Source organism: Neopsephotus bourkii, unplaced genomic scaffold, assembly GCF_033783945.1.
Source record: "Neopsephotus bourkii isolate Nb327-2 ecotype Australia unplaced genomic scaffold, CSIRO-AGI_Nbou_v1 NB_196, whole genome shotgun sequence".
In the NCBI taxonomy this organism is placed as follows: Eukaryota; Metazoa; Chordata; class Aves; order Psittaciformes; family Psittacidae; genus Neopsephotus; species Neopsephotus bourkii.
In genome coordinates, this window is record NW_026900709.1 from 7,138,472 (window position 1) to 7,155,391 (window position 16,920).

General features: G+C 39.7%; 1 protein-coding gene across 5 annotated transcripts in view; it reads right to left on the minus strand.

Annotated features, from left to right (window-relative positions):
• The window catches only part of PARD3B (par-3 family cell polarity regulator beta), a 415,652-nt gene that overhangs the window by 286,536 nt on the left and 112,196 nt on the right, over nucleotides 1–16,920 (minus strand). For 3 of the 5 annotated variants that reach the window (XM_061378222.1, XM_061378232.1, XM_061378213.1), the window contains exon 3: nucleotides 260–431. In XM_061378222.1, the coding sequence (XP_061234206.1) occupies nucleotides 260–431 (172 nt within the window). Of the gene's footprint in view, nucleotides 1–259; nucleotides 432–3,146; nucleotides 3,394–16,920 lie in introns of those variants that run through there. The other 2 variants (XM_061378249.1, XM_061378242.1) reach the window with 2 other exon arrangements.

Genomic DNA, 16,920 nt, shown 5'->3' on the forward strand with positions numbered 1-16,920 from the left:
CAGGTGCAAATTTGCCATGCTCCATTGCAGTCTTCAGCATCACTTGTTCAAAGGCCCAACTTTTATCATTACATTTGTCTTCACTGAACTGCAAATTGCAAACAATTAAAACAAGATCTTCAAATACATAAAATCGACTACAGACATACCCAGAAAAGAAATAAAGCAATAATATATATTAGTAAAAACTAAAAATCAAAACCCAAACAAATGAAACCAAATCCTCCCAAACCTAAACAAACATACAAGATGTACATACCCAGTTTTAGGGCAGAAGGAGTCACTTCAATCTCACCACCAATTGGCTGAAAGGCAGCCAGCTGAGCCGCTACCTCTGTCTCGAAAGAGTCAGGGCTATTTCTATCTGTCAAATTGCCATTGGTGCCATCAGTCTTCCGGTGAGTTTCTTGTTCATCATAAACAGCAATCAGCTATCAAAACAAAAGAAAACAGTTTGTATACTTAAAGTATTCCCAAACTTCATTTTTTTTATTGTTCTTTTTTAATTATTTTTTTTAAAGTAAAACTTATTCTTCATTGGGAGTACAAAAATATCAGTCTTTTTTTCAGAACAGCTAGTAATAAACATAGATTCATAAAAGTACATATATTTGTGTTTAAATACATCGAGTTCAATATGACTTCAATATGTGCTTCAGCACTGCCCTGTGCTGACAATTTTGTTTCAGAGTTAGCACACTACCATTAGTGAGCATTTTACATTGCTCCAAAATATTTAGGGCTGAACATGCTTATAAACACAGAACAGCATTTAATCCTTGGGGGTAGAAGGTGCTGTTGCAATAAAAAAATTTAGTGCTACTGCCTGACACACCAGACCAAGGTAACACAACCATGAGCAAGCAGATACATGTTTTATTTATAACTACATAATAATCACATTATAAAGACAAGATACACCTGGCACAGTGAAAAGAGCGTGAAGTTTCCTTAGTTGCACAACCTATGCCGCTGTACGGATGAAAGTTGCTTGATCCAGCAAGTTCACATACACACACATCTCTACCTACCATGTACCTATAATCTTCTCCTGCAATCTTATACCACATACATTGTTCCAGGCACATAGGAAGGTCAAGATTAAGCAACAACTGATGCTGACAGGATCCAAAAAAAGAAACCACCAGAAAAACCCCTACAAATACAAAGTAATCAGACAAGGTGTGCACAGCTTCATCAAGTTCTCAGATGCATGTAGCTGAGTGTAAACTGTGTTACAGTTTCAAGAAAACAGTTAACTATGTTGCAGTTCTGGGAACACAAACCCAATACTACATTAATTAGCAATGAATCTAAACAAATTAGAAGACTCTGCTCTTAACCAACAGGATGCTTGACACCCCAGAGCCCTCTCCAAGAGCAGAGGAGGTAAGGGCAGCAGTACAAGCGCTTTTCCTGCCCCACTAGCTGACATTGCGTAGTTCTCGTACCATACTTTGCCCAATAAGCGTTGTACAAGATATCTTCAGGTGTTTATTTCACTTTTTTTTAATTCCTTAGGACTAAAGTTTTTCCTAGCTAATCCTGAAAAAGACCACAACACACACAACTGGCTATACACTGTCAGGATACACAAAGAAACAAGTTTAAAGCACTGATTTACCACTTGTTATTTAAAGGTAAGCATTCACATTCTCTTTCTAAAAATGTTAGCACATTGAATCTCCTCCAACACTTCCAGTAAGTGTCAAAAATTATATCCCATGATAAATAGAACACAAACATTTAATGGAGCTCATTTGCCTATGGGGAGAGAAAATGCATGAGAGAGAAAACAAGCAAACAAAAAAAGAAGTAAAAGAAAAATCCTGAAGTGCTTCTAAGGAAGAAACTGACATTTTCAGGTCTTCCACTCATTTATAATTTGGTTCCTAGAAATGTGTCAGCTCACATTCACCAATGCACATTTCAGCAACACACAAAACCCCTTAAATAATTATGCAGAAAACTTGCTCTCTGTTTCCACATGGAGTGCATTTCCTTTCCACAGCCATTGAGCCAGCTCTTACAATATAAAATTTGTATTTGTTTAAAGCATATAGGGAAGATTCATTCCGGTAACAAAGACAACTCTGTACCTTACTCCTGTGTTATAGGCAAACCTTACAGGTGTTCACACTTCATTCATCACCAGGTGATCACTATGCCCCTCAACTACATAGAGCCAAGAAAGGCTGCCTTAGAGCGTGGCACCAAAAGATCATGGCAATTTTCTCCAGTACCAAGAAAAAACCTGCAAACCCTATGGTGTATTTCCTTTGTCTGTAAAATGACCATTCATCACGTTCATGTTATTATGGAAGTTCATTGTGGGGAAGTTCCACAACTGTTGTCCACCAAATGTTCTGCTTTCTCAGACTCACTTTTGCTGTGGAAACTTAATTCCTAAGAGGCTGCTTCTGAAGAGAAAATTTGAGATTGTGTAGGACCACAGCACTGGAAACATTTTAGGTAGTAGCAGGATACCAAGTTCACTTGAGCATTTGCAACATAGAATCATAGAATAGTTAGGGTTTGAAAGGACCTGAAGATCATCTAGCTCCACCCCCCCATCATACAGTAAATGGACCTCAGTTCTGATTTGATGGCAATAAACAAGGGAATTCCTCACCTGGACCAAGCTGAGCTTCCCCACGGTTTCACATCCTAGCATATTAAATACTATACACATTGTAATACTCTACGTTTACTGACCCAGGGTGTTGCAAAGGTCAAGAGTAGAAGTGGCTCTACTGATGGAGGAGATCAGCAGGAACTGTTAAGTAGAAACATGCAAACATTACTTCAGACTCAAAAGCTCCCCAAATACATAGTAGTAAAACCCAGCATGATAAACAAGGAGGAGACTGATGTTGTAATTACCCTATTTCTATATACTTTCTTCAAGTATTTTCCAGTGGTCACTAGCAGATGCCAGAGCAGCAGTCTGGCCCTGCACTGCCACTCTCACAGGCTCACACACATTATGGTATTATCACATACTTAGGTTTCTAAATGCTGTCCGTTTCCTTTATTCCCCTGAAATTCAAAGGGAATTTTGTATTACCATTCCTACTGAAGTTATTTTAACAGACAAATAAGGTCACGGACAGACTGACAGCTTTAATATACAGCAGCTTACCTACCAGCCAGCCCAGAAAGCCAAACTGCATTACCACTGCAGCTTTTACCACAGGAATTCCACCGTTTTCCCCGGACCGGGGCTCCCGCTCCCACCGCCGTGCGCCATCTCCTGGGGCAGGCGGCCATGGCCCGCGGCCAGCCCGCCGCCTTACCGCTGCTCCTCTTAACGGGGTCCCGGACACATCAGGAAGCACAGGGACACCTGAGGGCAGGCGAGCCCTGTCCGTGCCACCGCCCGGCCTGCTGCGGGGCTCCGGTGTGAGTGCCCTCAGCTCGGGTTACAGATGAGATGTCCAAGGAACCGGCCCTAGGACATCAGTGAACGACCCCATCTGCATAGGGGTTTGAGGGTTTTGTAAGAGGACCCCACCTGCAGTGGGTCCAGGTTAAAATAAAGTTTTGACTATAACAACACCTTTTTTTGTGGTGTTGCTCCACCAAGGATCCCTTAAGCACCTACCCTAATGTTGTGTGACACTTCCTGAGAGCTAACAGGTTACAATACAAACAACTGCCTTGACAACTGGTCAGAAAATGGGTTGGGTTTAGGCAAAATGACATACAGAAAACACAGGGGATAAAAACCCCAGGTCTTCACCCACTTACTTATACGGAAGGATTGTAAATGGCTTAATGATTATATCAGTTCTGCATCTCAAGGTGGCTGCCGCTTTCATTTACCTACCAAGAAGGTTCAGCAGATGGAGGAGACACATCAGCTCCTCCTGACTCCCACAGCAGAGCCAGAACAAAGACACGCCTGCCACCACCTTCTTTCCCTGCTGTATCCACGGCAGCACTCCACTTCCATGCTGGGAGCTGGGGCAGGCCAGGCACCACAGTGCAAGGCAACAGCAAGCAAACACTCGCGATACAGCCCAGCAAATGGCTGGAAGACGATTTCATCTGAGCTAAATCACAAAGGCCTCAAGCCTGGCTGAAAGCAGGGACGTTTCTTACTGCTGTCAGTCTTTGAGCAAGCTCAGTGGAAAGCTCGCAGGTCCCCCGTCTATACCCAGGCACCACCGTGACAGTCTGGATTTTTTAATTCAATTTTTAATTTAGTTTGGGATCTTTTAAAAAAAGCAAAATGTATTTCTCTACGGTACGGAACACACCAGTAATAAATTAATATGATCTAGAGTTAAATTCCCGGTTTTTGGAAAGGAGATACCTCAGTACTGCATATGGAGGTAGCAAAGATGCAATGCCTCTCCTCACCAATGAAATAAACAGCCATTTGCTTTCTAGAATGTTTATGTGGGAGAGAACTCCTCAGGACTGCAGAAGTACCTTATTGGTAGCAAGTGTAACATGATAAACACACTGCTAATCAAAGCATTATAAATATCAGCTTCAGCCTTTCAAATGGAATGAATACAATTAAGGTTATGTAAATTAACTATTCAAAAATAACTGTAGTAATTGACTTCTCATTTCCAGTATGGAAAATTCGTTAATTGGAGCAGACTGCCAACCTCTTCTGATAGAAAAGAACTTCAGCACATATTAAGCAAACCTCCACAAACATATCATGAAAACAACAACAGTTTGCAACACTGGTTTATTCTCACCCAGTTCAATGTTTATAAATACTAAGAGTTCAGTAGGTCAGCAGATTGTTTTTTCCAACACATCAAAACACTGCTCTAGATACTGGTAAGCTGTAGATGTTATGCTAGTGTTCTGGTGGGGTTTTGTACCCTTTGCTGTACTCCAGCATCTCCTTTTTTTAAAGGTTATTTAAAGATCCTGAATATTTACTGTGAAAGATACCTATGTAGTTCCATACAGGTAAAATGGTTCCACACCAGTATCACTGTAATATCTACTAACAATCTACCGGTTACTTAGGCAATCAATAAATTATCAACATTTAGCACTTTCCTATGATTTCTGATTACTAAACTCTCCCCTACTGATACTGACATGATCACAACAGAAGGCAATGATGATAAACACCTCTATTTTATTAGCATTTTTATTGATTATAAGTGGCAAAGCTCGAAACAATGTAGTATGGCCAAATTTTATTTAAAATCTTTGCATGACCTCCTGTGGCACAGCTCTTTCAGTAGTTCACTGACATTTAAATTACAAAACTTGCTGAAAAGTAAAACAAGAATATGCAAAAAATTACATTATTATATTCCCAAACACTGCAACACACACATTTGATTAACATCAGCCCTCATATACAAAAAGGTGGCTAAATACCACTAGCAAACAATGATGTGACTGACTGAAAGGGACCCAGTACAAAGCAGCAGCGTGATGTTTTACCCCAGGGAACTACTGACCACTAAGATACACAAAACAGATGCAACGTTTCATTTAAAAACACAAGACAAAGTGTTCCCCTACCCTGCTCCTCTGTGAAACCCTCCATTTTCCAGGGGCTCAGTCCTTTCAAAACTAGTACCACTCAACTCTGTAAAGCCAAGCTGCAGCAACCCTGCTGTTGCTCTGTTTGCAGGCAAGCTGCAGAGCCATGTTCGAGCTCACAGCTCATACACAGACACTGCAGCCATCCTTCACTGTGTGCTGGCATATACACCACACACACAAGCAGCAGTAAAAATAAGGCCTTCCAAATTACAATTGCATCAGTTTTGGTTTAGTGCTTGCTAATCAAGCTCAATTAAATACAAACAATTTTGATTTGCTTCAGAATTTCAAAGAAAAACATCCTCACCTTTGAGCAAACAGCAGAACTTTACAGCTCTTGCTGTAAGGCACTTGTCTGTTAAACCAGAAATAGCTGACTTTCCATTGCCCTAAACACCATTTTAAATAAAAGGTTTTGTAATTATTTCTCTCTTCAAACTACACTTTTGACAACTAGATTACTCTTAATAAGGTTAAAACCTGTATATTTTACTAGCATTTCTGCACTGAATTAGATAATAGACACCACTATTTCCTCTCTGACCCCAAACACCAGGCATGTACACACAAGGTACTAAGGAAGAAATGGTAAAATAAAAGCTTGCTTGCAATTAAATTAATCAGCTTTCAATTACTGTCAGGGTAAAATCACTAAGAGAAGTTCTCAGACACAGACTAACATCGGTATGCAATTGAAAAGATGCAATTTCCAACAGCTGGAATAATATATTCAAAATCACATAAAGGAATTAAACGCTCAACTTATATTACATTTTTCATCCAAGCTGAAGGGATATTCTTCCTTTTAATTTTTTCACATTTGGAACTTTATTTACATTCTTCTCTCACTATGGATAATGAAATGTAACAAAATTACCTGTTTTTTTTTTAAGACATGTTTTTATCCTGTTCATATGCTCCTTGTCTGTGACTTCAAATGCTCATTTAAGAAAAAGCCTGTTTGCTTTGGTTTGGTTTTTTTTTAACCATTTCTGTACCTATGAGAGCCAGTTCTCCTGTGGGAGTGATTATCAGTTACTTAAAAATTGATGCAGAAAAACTATTCTCCCTTTTCTGGGTCATTTAGTAAAGACTTTGCATACAAAGTGCTCGCATCTTCACAAGGAGCTGTCAGGAGGGGTGAATGAATAGCTTGGTGACTATTTCACTGAACTTAGTGACATAAGGAGAAGCAATGGCTCAAGCTACAGCAGAAAATGACACTTATCACAGCATCACATTACCTTGCTCTCTGATCCCTCAATTTGGGATCTGTAGGATTAATCTTGTATTTCTGTATGTACACATACATACCAGAGGTAGAAAGACAGTGTGACACACTAATACCAGAATACACCAAAGATCAAACTAAGAAAAGAAAAAAATCATCAGTTCTCCACAGGTGTTTGTACCTGCACACAATCAGAAACAGGAGAAAGGCTGCAGCTGACAGCAACCTACACATGACCAATAAAGAAAGGTAAAAGGGATCTTTCTTCTTTTTCGCCTTCCTTTCAGCAAGATGATGCATTTGGCCAGGTCAGTTCTTTACTCCAGCCATTTAAGACACCTGAGCACCAGTGCTAACACAAGATAAAGGCACAGATACCTCTTTAGCCAGCAGTTTGCACCAGGCTATCTTAAGTTCAAAATCAGATGTCTACTGAGGCTGCTGTGGCCTGACTTTCCTCTTTCCCCAACCACTAGCTTCTACTGATCCTTAACACAAGTGCTACAACTTGCTAGAAACATAGTGCCTCAGTTCAAGGAACTAAACCAGGAAGAAAAGCAACTCTCCATCCTCCAGCTGCTTCAGCTCTGCAAAACACTCAAAGCAAATTTCACTCAACACATCACTGAGCTGACTTCTCCTTAAGACTGCCATTGTCTGTAATCTCGCAGAAGTGACATATCTTTGTCTCCTTTAAGATGGACCAATGTTTGTTCCCCTGCTCCGGTGGCAGCACACTAGAGTGCTGTGCACATGTGTGTCATCAAGTGTGAACACAACAGCAAGAATGTTTCTGCAGTTCTTTCAAGGAGTTCTTTCTAATAGAAACTCTTCTCCAGGGATGGGTTGTAATTTTAAATTATGCCCACAAGGAGACAAGAACACTTTAGATCGAGGCAAGAAGACCAAGAGTAAAGTGTATCATACACTGAACAAAAAAACCACTTCATAAAGCCACTGTGGAAGCTGTCTCAGAACTCCACAAACTCATTAATGTAAAATCAGATTTCATATATTACTTATGAAAGACTCCTGTTCAAATGGTTAAAAGATGAAAGACTGGTAACAGTGCAACATAGACAGAACTAAGATAATTAGGGTACCTCAAAAACGGATGAAAGTGTTCTTTAATTTTTCAATTTAAAATTTTCCTGGAGCTCTACAGCCTTTCTTCAGTATTCTTTCAAGGTATTCTTCTGGTACATACTGATAAGTATTTGAAATGGTATTCCTGCATAATAGTTTGCCTTGGAATTCCTTTAACTTAAAATAAAGGCTGTCAAGGAAAACTACCAATATACACACCATATGGCAGCCTTCCTTCACACCTACACATGAAAACAAATTACAGATACATTACATGAGAGCTATGGTGATTAGATCATCTTGTTTACCTACATGCCAAAATCACATACACCAAAGTATCTTTCCCAAAGACCACCTGACACTTTTCCTACCCTCATTATTCAGATTTATTTTGGTACTGCCTAAAACTAGCCAAGAACAGAATCCTACCGCACACAGTACAAACACTGGAAGCCTCTGCTCTCAGAACTTCTCAAGGATACAAGGAAAATACCACACAGGAAGAGAAGCAGCATGCCCAAAAAAGAGAGACCAGACCCAGCCCAAGTCCCAGCTCTTTATGGAGGAAGGGAAAGGAGTGTGACAATGACAGGGAGGGATCCTTACCCAAGTGACAGTGCAGCTGTTTTGGCACAACCCAAGAGACAGAGCAGGGGACAAGATGAAGAACTGAGGGTGGAATATGAGGCCAGGGCTGGGTTTGTTTCAGTTTACAGGGCCACAGAAGGTCATCAATACTGCCAAATGCTTCCATTGTTTCTATTTCACCATAAGCGGGCACCATGGCAAGGGGTAATACTTTAAATTCTAACTTCCTTCATAAATCAAGCTGAGATTTTCAAATTATCAGTAAGCTGAAAAGTTTATCCAAACAGCGAGATACAAACTGTTTCCAGTCTTCACATTTTAAACAGCACACCTACTTCCCAAGGAATTTGGAGCTCCTCTTCTTGCCTATCACTTACTACATCTAAAAGAGAATTAGTGACAGCAGTATGTAAAAGCTGCAAGCTAAACCTCTGGAGCTCCTTCCCCAGCCCTCCTGCTGTGCCTGTGTTGTGGCACTACCAGACACCCAACAGAGTTTTTGTTTGCTGAAGACCTATGCTGACTGCGCTTCCCTGATTTACTACATTTGTCATTACTGACATCAACAGCCATTGGAAGGGGTCTGAACTCTCCATTACTTCACGGAGATCAAAACTTCCAGACTGCTTTGTTACTATGAGTCCTCCTATTTAGCTCTTGGTCTTGTCACTGAATTTGGGCAAGTAGCTAAATTTATGAACCAGAGTTTCCAGATCTCTAAGAGTTCCTAAACAGCCCTCTGTAATTTCTCTTGTGGCTTTTCTTGTGGTGTTTGCTTGTTAAGGGCTTGGGGGGTTGTGGTGGTTCTTATTGTTGTTGGGGGGGGGGGTTTATTTGCTATTTTGTGAAGGTTCTCAACTACTCTAACTATTCTAGGTTAAAAATAAATGAAAAGAAAAAAAAAAGGTAAATTAAAAAAAAATTACTAGAAAAATTATGCCTGAGAAAAGCGTTTTGTGCCTGCTTTTCAGCAAGCTTAGCTGTTGGTTTTGTGTGTGATCAAAATAAAAAGATACCCCTATCTTCCCTGTAGCTAAACTGGCAGCGTTTGAGGTTGGTTTCTTTTTAATCTTTTTTAAAAGGTCATGGCACAAAAACCCACAAAACTACCTGATTGATGAGACCTCATATACTTCTTGTCCAACCTATTCCTCTCCATGGGCGCACGTGACTGTACTTCAAACAATGCAGCTGATTGGGTACTTAACATTGATATTTGTGGCAAAGTTTGATGAGCCCTTCAAGCATGACTGATATGTAATTTTTTAAGCCACTTAGTAACTACTTGAGAGCTGTTATGGAGATCCATAGTAACAATACAGATATTCCTTGAGGGCTGACTCTGGGTAGCTTCCCTGGCAGATATAAATGCCAGTGATAAAATGTCAAGGATTTATAATTATGATGGCGGATGCATAAAACACATAAAGCAAGCCTTATTAGGGCTGATTGAAGTAAATATACCAAAGGACATTCCTCTTTTCTTCTGTAAGGGATTCACGCTCAATGCTATTTGTAGCCTGTCACACTCATTATGTTTTCATGTGAAATAGCTTCTGAGTTTTGCTAGATAACAAATGCCCTTTGTTTTTATTCTTTCTCTATCCAAGTGAAAAAACAAATGAAAGGAGGAATGTAAAATGAAAGACTGATTATTTCCTTTCTATTTACCTTAAAACTGAGTACTTTCACCTGTATGGGCTTTACAGAAGATAAGCTAATTTTGGAGAGTCCATTTAAAATGGCACTATAAGAAATGTAGATACTAATATCAAAGACTCTATTACTAGAACTGTTTGTCAAATGCAGCTATTGTAATCAGTCACTGAAAAGGAAAAATTCACTGTGTATGAGTATCTGAAATAAGAGTTTATCCTTGTAAATGAAAGTACCATCTTAAGTTACTATAAGCATCAAAAAAATGTTCACTTTCATGATACGACTTATATTAATTCCATAATATGAATTCTCTTACCTTAAAATACTACTATAATGCTAAATTAACAGTTTCATGCAAATCCACTGGCAAGCCTCCTATGGTACATACAACAAAACAAGCCAGTAACACAAAACCTACATGGCAGAATGCGCATCTTCGTCAGAGAACACGGGATACTCTGAGCCACACATGAAGCGAGGCAGAGGGGAGCTCAAACTGCTCCCAATTCCCACCACAGCACAAGGCATTCCTGCGGCCCACTCCTACTTTAGGAGGCACCAGCAAACTGCATTGATATCTTCACCCCACCTTCTCACCACTTTCTGGATGCTTCCAAAATCCTGGAAAAGCTGTTGGGTTGCAAAACATCCAGATTGATGAGCAGTCCTGACTTAAGGCACAAATAAGCATTTAAGTGGACTGCTGCTGAGCATTCAAGTTATAGACAGAACTGCAAGAAGAAAAAAATGAGCAATTCTTGGACTCAACAGGCTTCTCATTGTTGGGGCTTTTTAACAGTGTTTCTGAGGAACCCAAAGTGGGAACAAACAAGCACCAGTCCAGCCAGGACAAAGTCATGTGCAAGGTGGTAGCAGGTATACCTGAAGCACGCACAGTAAGTACCGTCCTCCTTTCTAGTAGCTTGCACACCATGCCACTCATACCCTGCACATGCTTCTCAGCCCATCCCACACACATTTGTGGATTCTCACAAACCCACATTAACTGTCTAATCAAGTGGCTGAAACATTGAACAGCTTTGTATAAAATGGGCAGAAGCTGTTCCCTGATAGCCTTCCCCATTCCAGTCACATCTGATCTCGGTATAGGAGCGCATAGGGCTGAAAGGGAGTTGGGGAAAATGAAGTTAAGGAGTTCACCACCATTTGTGCTGCTCTGCTTCTGACCCTCCTCAGCTACAAATGCTTGAATAAAACATTGGCTTTCAGAACACTGCCAAAGGTACTTGCAGTACCAACAATTTGTACTTGTTCAGTCTTTCCTAGTGTCTCAATTTAAGAAAGCAGTCCTCCAAGGTAGCTTGCTACCCTTCAGATTATACAGACATGTGAAAATCTGCAGAAAGTCAAAAGAGATTAACTCTCTGCTGAAGAGATCTTATACCATTTCAGTAAGATCAGAGGGTGCAACTGAAAAATCTTAGGGATTTGCAAGGCTTCTTATACTCTAGGCAATCACTTATGACATTAAGAAGAACTGTGCATTTGTAATTAAGCACTTCAACTTTCCTGTCTTTTCCATATTCCAGTTTAACGAGTTGTGCCCACAGAACAACTCATGCTGGAAGCGACCTCTAGAAGTCACTGGTCCAGCTCTTCACTCAAAGCAAGGACACGCCAGCTCTTAAACTTTGAGGCTGGATCAGGTTGTTCAGAATCCAACCCAGTTTTTTTGCATCACCAAGGATAAAGGTTTCACAAGTCTCTGGATATCCATTCCAGTGCTTGACCACCTTCATGGTGCAACAAAAAGCCTCTCATCTTATTAGAGCCTTTCTCATGACCACTTAATGTCCATTAACTCTTGTCTTCTCACTGCAGACTTTCTGGAAAGTAGGGAATTGTCTCCTCTACACACCCCCATTAAGCAATAAGATGCCCCTTATTCTGTGAAGTTCATTCACCCTTCACACCCCATGTCGTGTTCAACCATGTTGGTGACCCTGTGCCTCCTGTGCCTGTTGGAGCTTGGTTCAACTATGTCCATGTCTTTCTTGCACAAAGGAGAGAAAAACTGGACACAATCTGTGGCCTCATAAGTGCTAAACAGAGGGGAGGAACTGCTTCAGTGACTTGATGGCTACACTACTGCTAAGCACCTGAATGTGCATTTAGCCTTCTTAGCTGGAAAGCTAAAACAAACCCTGATCAACTTCTAACAAGTCATTCTATTGTTTTTCCCTCTCTCACCGATTTGGCAGTATGAATCATGTGCAAAAATAAGTTTTGCTTTGGCCACAATTACTCCATGACAGCATATAAATTAGCTGTTTATTTGGTTTTAAATGGCTTTGAGGACATTATTGGGTAGCGAATGGAACTTCAGAATGAAAAAAAAAAGGCAGCACAAAAATACTTGAATTGTAAAACCCACCAGAAAGTGTAAAACCATCTGTACACCATAACATACACAATGACTTTCATTAGTACAGACAGCCTTGATAAATCTTGGGACGTTGCCACACGTCATACAGTTCTCACACCGTGTTTCTGTCTGTGCAGAAAAACATTTCAGTATTTATAACTGCCAAGAGTCCTACTCTTACTGATGCCTAGCTTAGTGAGACTGCATTATTTGCCCTGTCTCTGACAGTTTATATGTCAGGCTCCAGAAAGGCAAGAGTAAGCTTACAAAACTGGTTGTCACCTTGATGAGGAAAGGTCTGTCCCTAATGATAAACTAATGCCATCAGTCTCTACTAGTTTGTTATTAATTCTGTCAATAGACAGTATTCCTCTGGAGTTCCCAGTGCATTATAATAAAGCATATATACCCCTTTGAAAAAAAATGGAAAACAAACACATTGCCTTTCACACAGTGACCTCATTTTCATAAGAGTTATGACCCTGTATGCTGCAGCAGTATAAGCCAGCTGAGCTACCATGTCCCTAAAGAAAGGTCCTAAATGTAATGATCCTTTTATTTGAGACAGAGAAGAACAGAAGAAGAGGGGAGAGAAGTTTAACCGAAATGCAACAGGAATGACACCCAAATCCTCAGAATGTATTTGGTAATTGGCTAGTTTCACATGGCTTGTTTTATCACACTCATTAATAGACACCTACAAAGTCATTAATTGTCACCCATAGAGGATCTGTGTTGGGTTTTTTAAAGGCAAACTGGTTTAAGAAGTGTACAACAACTAAAGAAGAAACCTATAAAGTTATGCTGTCTCCGAAGATCAGAAACACACAAACATTCAGAAACTTGAAAAGAAGCGTGGTGGTTCCAAACACTGTGGTTCCAGAAATGCGCATTCCCAGATGAACTACCAGAACAGAAGGACCAGGAAAAAAAATATTTTGACTTGACAACTTAATGCACCATTACTGTGAAAACAATGAAACTAAAAGTAAAATTTCCAGAGATAGTCACAGCTCTGGCAATAACAAAAAACCCTTCAGTGACAATTACTCATTTCAGCAATCAGTTCACAACAGACATCCTACTGCTGCCTTGCTCATTACACTCCTTAAAAAGAATGATCTACACGTTATAAATCTCAGTCATTTTTTACCCTCACATCAGCTGCCCACAGCATAATTTCATAGTTAATTTTCTTAATTTCTTGGTAAACAAATTAAATACTGACATCACATTCAAGATCCACAGTAAAAACAGACATACTATTTTAAGACTTAGAATTCAGAATGCAACTGAGAAAACCATAACTTTTTTGCGAAGTTAGTAGCAGCTATGTATGTATGTATGTATATATGTAAGTTAGGCACCCTCGGACATGAATGTGTTTGCAAGCAAACAAGCTCTCACATATGTACCCTTCTACTACCCACACATTGGTACTTGTTATTCAACTGTGAACACAGCAGAATACACAAGAAAAGATAGCCGCCATTAGAAAACATTACAACACTAGGAATGTTCTTGTCCTTCCACAATAGTATAGGATACAAACAAATTAAACCAAAGTACGTTTCCTGTGATACCGTAATTACTTGTTAGATGGATTCTGACAGGATCCTCATTTCCAAGGCCAAATTTCAATGTCCTATTAAGTACCGTGTTGAACATGTACTTGATGCAGTTTTGCAACACGTAGCTATAAGAACTACAAGTTTGATCTCCAAACAACAATTAAAAATATCTTAACATATCTTAAGGAGACTATCTTCTGTAATAATTGAAATAAGGGAAGCTTCTCTGTTGTACTGAATGAACCGCAACACACTGAGTGTGGTTTCGTACCTACACTAATTCAACTAATGCTTTTTATTAGGTAATAAAACCCACTGAAGAATATATTTAACCAGAAACTTGAATTCAATTAACAGGTTCCCACTACTCTGAAATATTGTTTAAATATGAACTAAAGCTTTGTTTTTGGAAAAAGAAAAAAAAATCTTCATGCTTAGGGCATAGTTTAATTTTGGTTACGGTATTTTAATATTCTGCGAAACAGTGATACGGCTGGGGAATAAATGACTTCAGAACATTCAGATCATTACTCAGAAATTTCAAACGTGATTTTTTCACAGAGAAGCTTGTTCATCCATTTTCCACTCCTCGTTTCAATTTAAAAAGGGACCTATTCATAAAGCAAAGCATTTTTAATAAAAACAACTCAAAGTGAATGATATACCAGGCTCTGCTTTCAGAAGTAAGTTCAACTACTCAATAAACCATGCAATGGGAGAGGAGTAAAATACCTTCAGTTAATAGAAAATTCTCCGAAAATGTTTCAGTTGTCATGAGTCTTCAAGTATCTGAAGTATGATCAAGAGTCATCAAAAATGAAGCCACACAACTAGCCAAGTATTTTAGCCTCCTCTAGAAACATGCACATGGCTATTCCTTGACTTATCTGCACTGACAACTCACCAGATGCTGTAGAAGGGAATTTGTGTTTTCACAGCTTTACTACTAGTACCTGAACGGATTCACAGTAGAATCACTTTTGCCACCTTCACTGCCACATCACCTTGTTACCTTACATTATTATAAGTTGGGAAAATATGCGAACAACATTGATTCAGTTCTTCTATGGAAGATTTTTTTAACATGTTTTTATACTAATAATAATAGTACCGCCAATACTGCCCTGTTCATGAGAGTGACATTCTTGCTCCCCTGAACCAGTTGCTCCACACACACAGCTTTCCATTCTGTGGCTACACCACACTAAGTGTTCAGTCCCCTCCAGGTAAGCCATATTCATAACAGCACATTGCTCTTTGAGGCTTCCTAGGCTTTAGGAAACTCAAGAGGGAAATAGATGGGAATCGACAAAAAAAAAAAATCCAGAAGAGGTAACAAATATATTTACTCTGCCTTGAATACTTATCCTCCACTCAAATCATTTTCTTTCCAAGAGACTAAGAGTGTTCATTCACACTTAGCTGAAATCGTCTCAAGGGTTCCTATCCAGTGTAAGCTGAATAACTTTTATTAGTAATTCAGCAGACACACACACACTGCATGTGGTGTCTTGATGCTGGTTTTGCGGAAGGTCCCCAGAAATAACTGCACTCCTGATTTAAAAATCTGGGTGTCAAAACTACTGAAGAAAAAAAGAAGAAAATAAACCCACCAAAACAAAACCCAACCAAAAATCAAACACAAAACAACAAATACTCTGTAGTGATGAATGGAAGCCACAGCCATCAACCCAAGGATGCCCACTATCTACTTTGACACAAATTGAAGAGATATATGTTTAAGAGGCAAAAAAATGACAGTCCTTTCTCACTTCCCTCAGTTTTAACTTTAACCTACAAGTTAAATCGGGCACCACACTATCGGAGACTGCAGACTGATTCCCAAAGGCCAGCATCAGTTTGGCTGCTCTTACTGAGAGCAATGTGATCTAACACCAACATCATGCCAGAATGGCATTTCCAACAGAAGGCAGTGCTCAGAAGTGCGCCCTCCAGCTTTTCCCTGTACAGAGATTCAGGGATTTCAGAAAACGTGAGGAACAGAAAACAACCAAAGCTCATCTACTCTTCAGAGACACTAAGAGAAGAGCCTACTAAATATCCATTGTACAGGATATCAAAACAGAATTGATCATTGTGGGTGGATTAAAGACTGAGGATGTTGCCTCATTGTTGCATTTGAACTTAAAATTAAGTTTAAATGAATTAGGCTAACGCAAGTCAAAGACATTACGGAAAATGTGACAAGGGGTGTGCACTCTAAACAGCAGCTCTGGCCAAGTTAGTAGTTTTTTTTTTTTTCCTCTGCTTTCTCCTATACATGCTGTTCAGGCTACCTGGGAAAAATACATAGGTTTTTAATCAAAATGAAGTTTGCAGAGCTGTGCTTCCAGTCTACTGATCCTTCCCTGTGTCAGTAGTCCACTAATAACTAATTAGTCCTTGGCCTGTTGACCTTCAAGGCTTTAGTACAGGGAGAGACAAAAAAGACTTCTCCAACCCTCTTCCCAGGGCTTCAGTCCAAAGTTACTGCAATAATCACTGGAAGGCTTCTGCTCGCTACTTCTCTCCTTATGTGCTTTCAGACTCTATGAAGAGACTTTACAGCTTCTGTTGACCCAGCAGAGCTCTTAAGTCTTTGGACACGTCACCCCACTCCACCGGGAATTATAATCATTTATACTAATCAGTTTTGATCTACTCTTCAACTGTAACTTGGCAACATGGAGAGAGATAGGCTGCTGTGTAATCTGCAAGGTAATGTAAATTAAGACTAGAAGAAGTAGCAGGATTCCACAGCCAAATCCTACCCTCCACAGGACTGTTCACAAGTAGTGTGTTCCTGTGCTACATTTTAAAGAAACTCAAATTACAGAACAGGGGAAAACCTAGAGCTAACCACATGG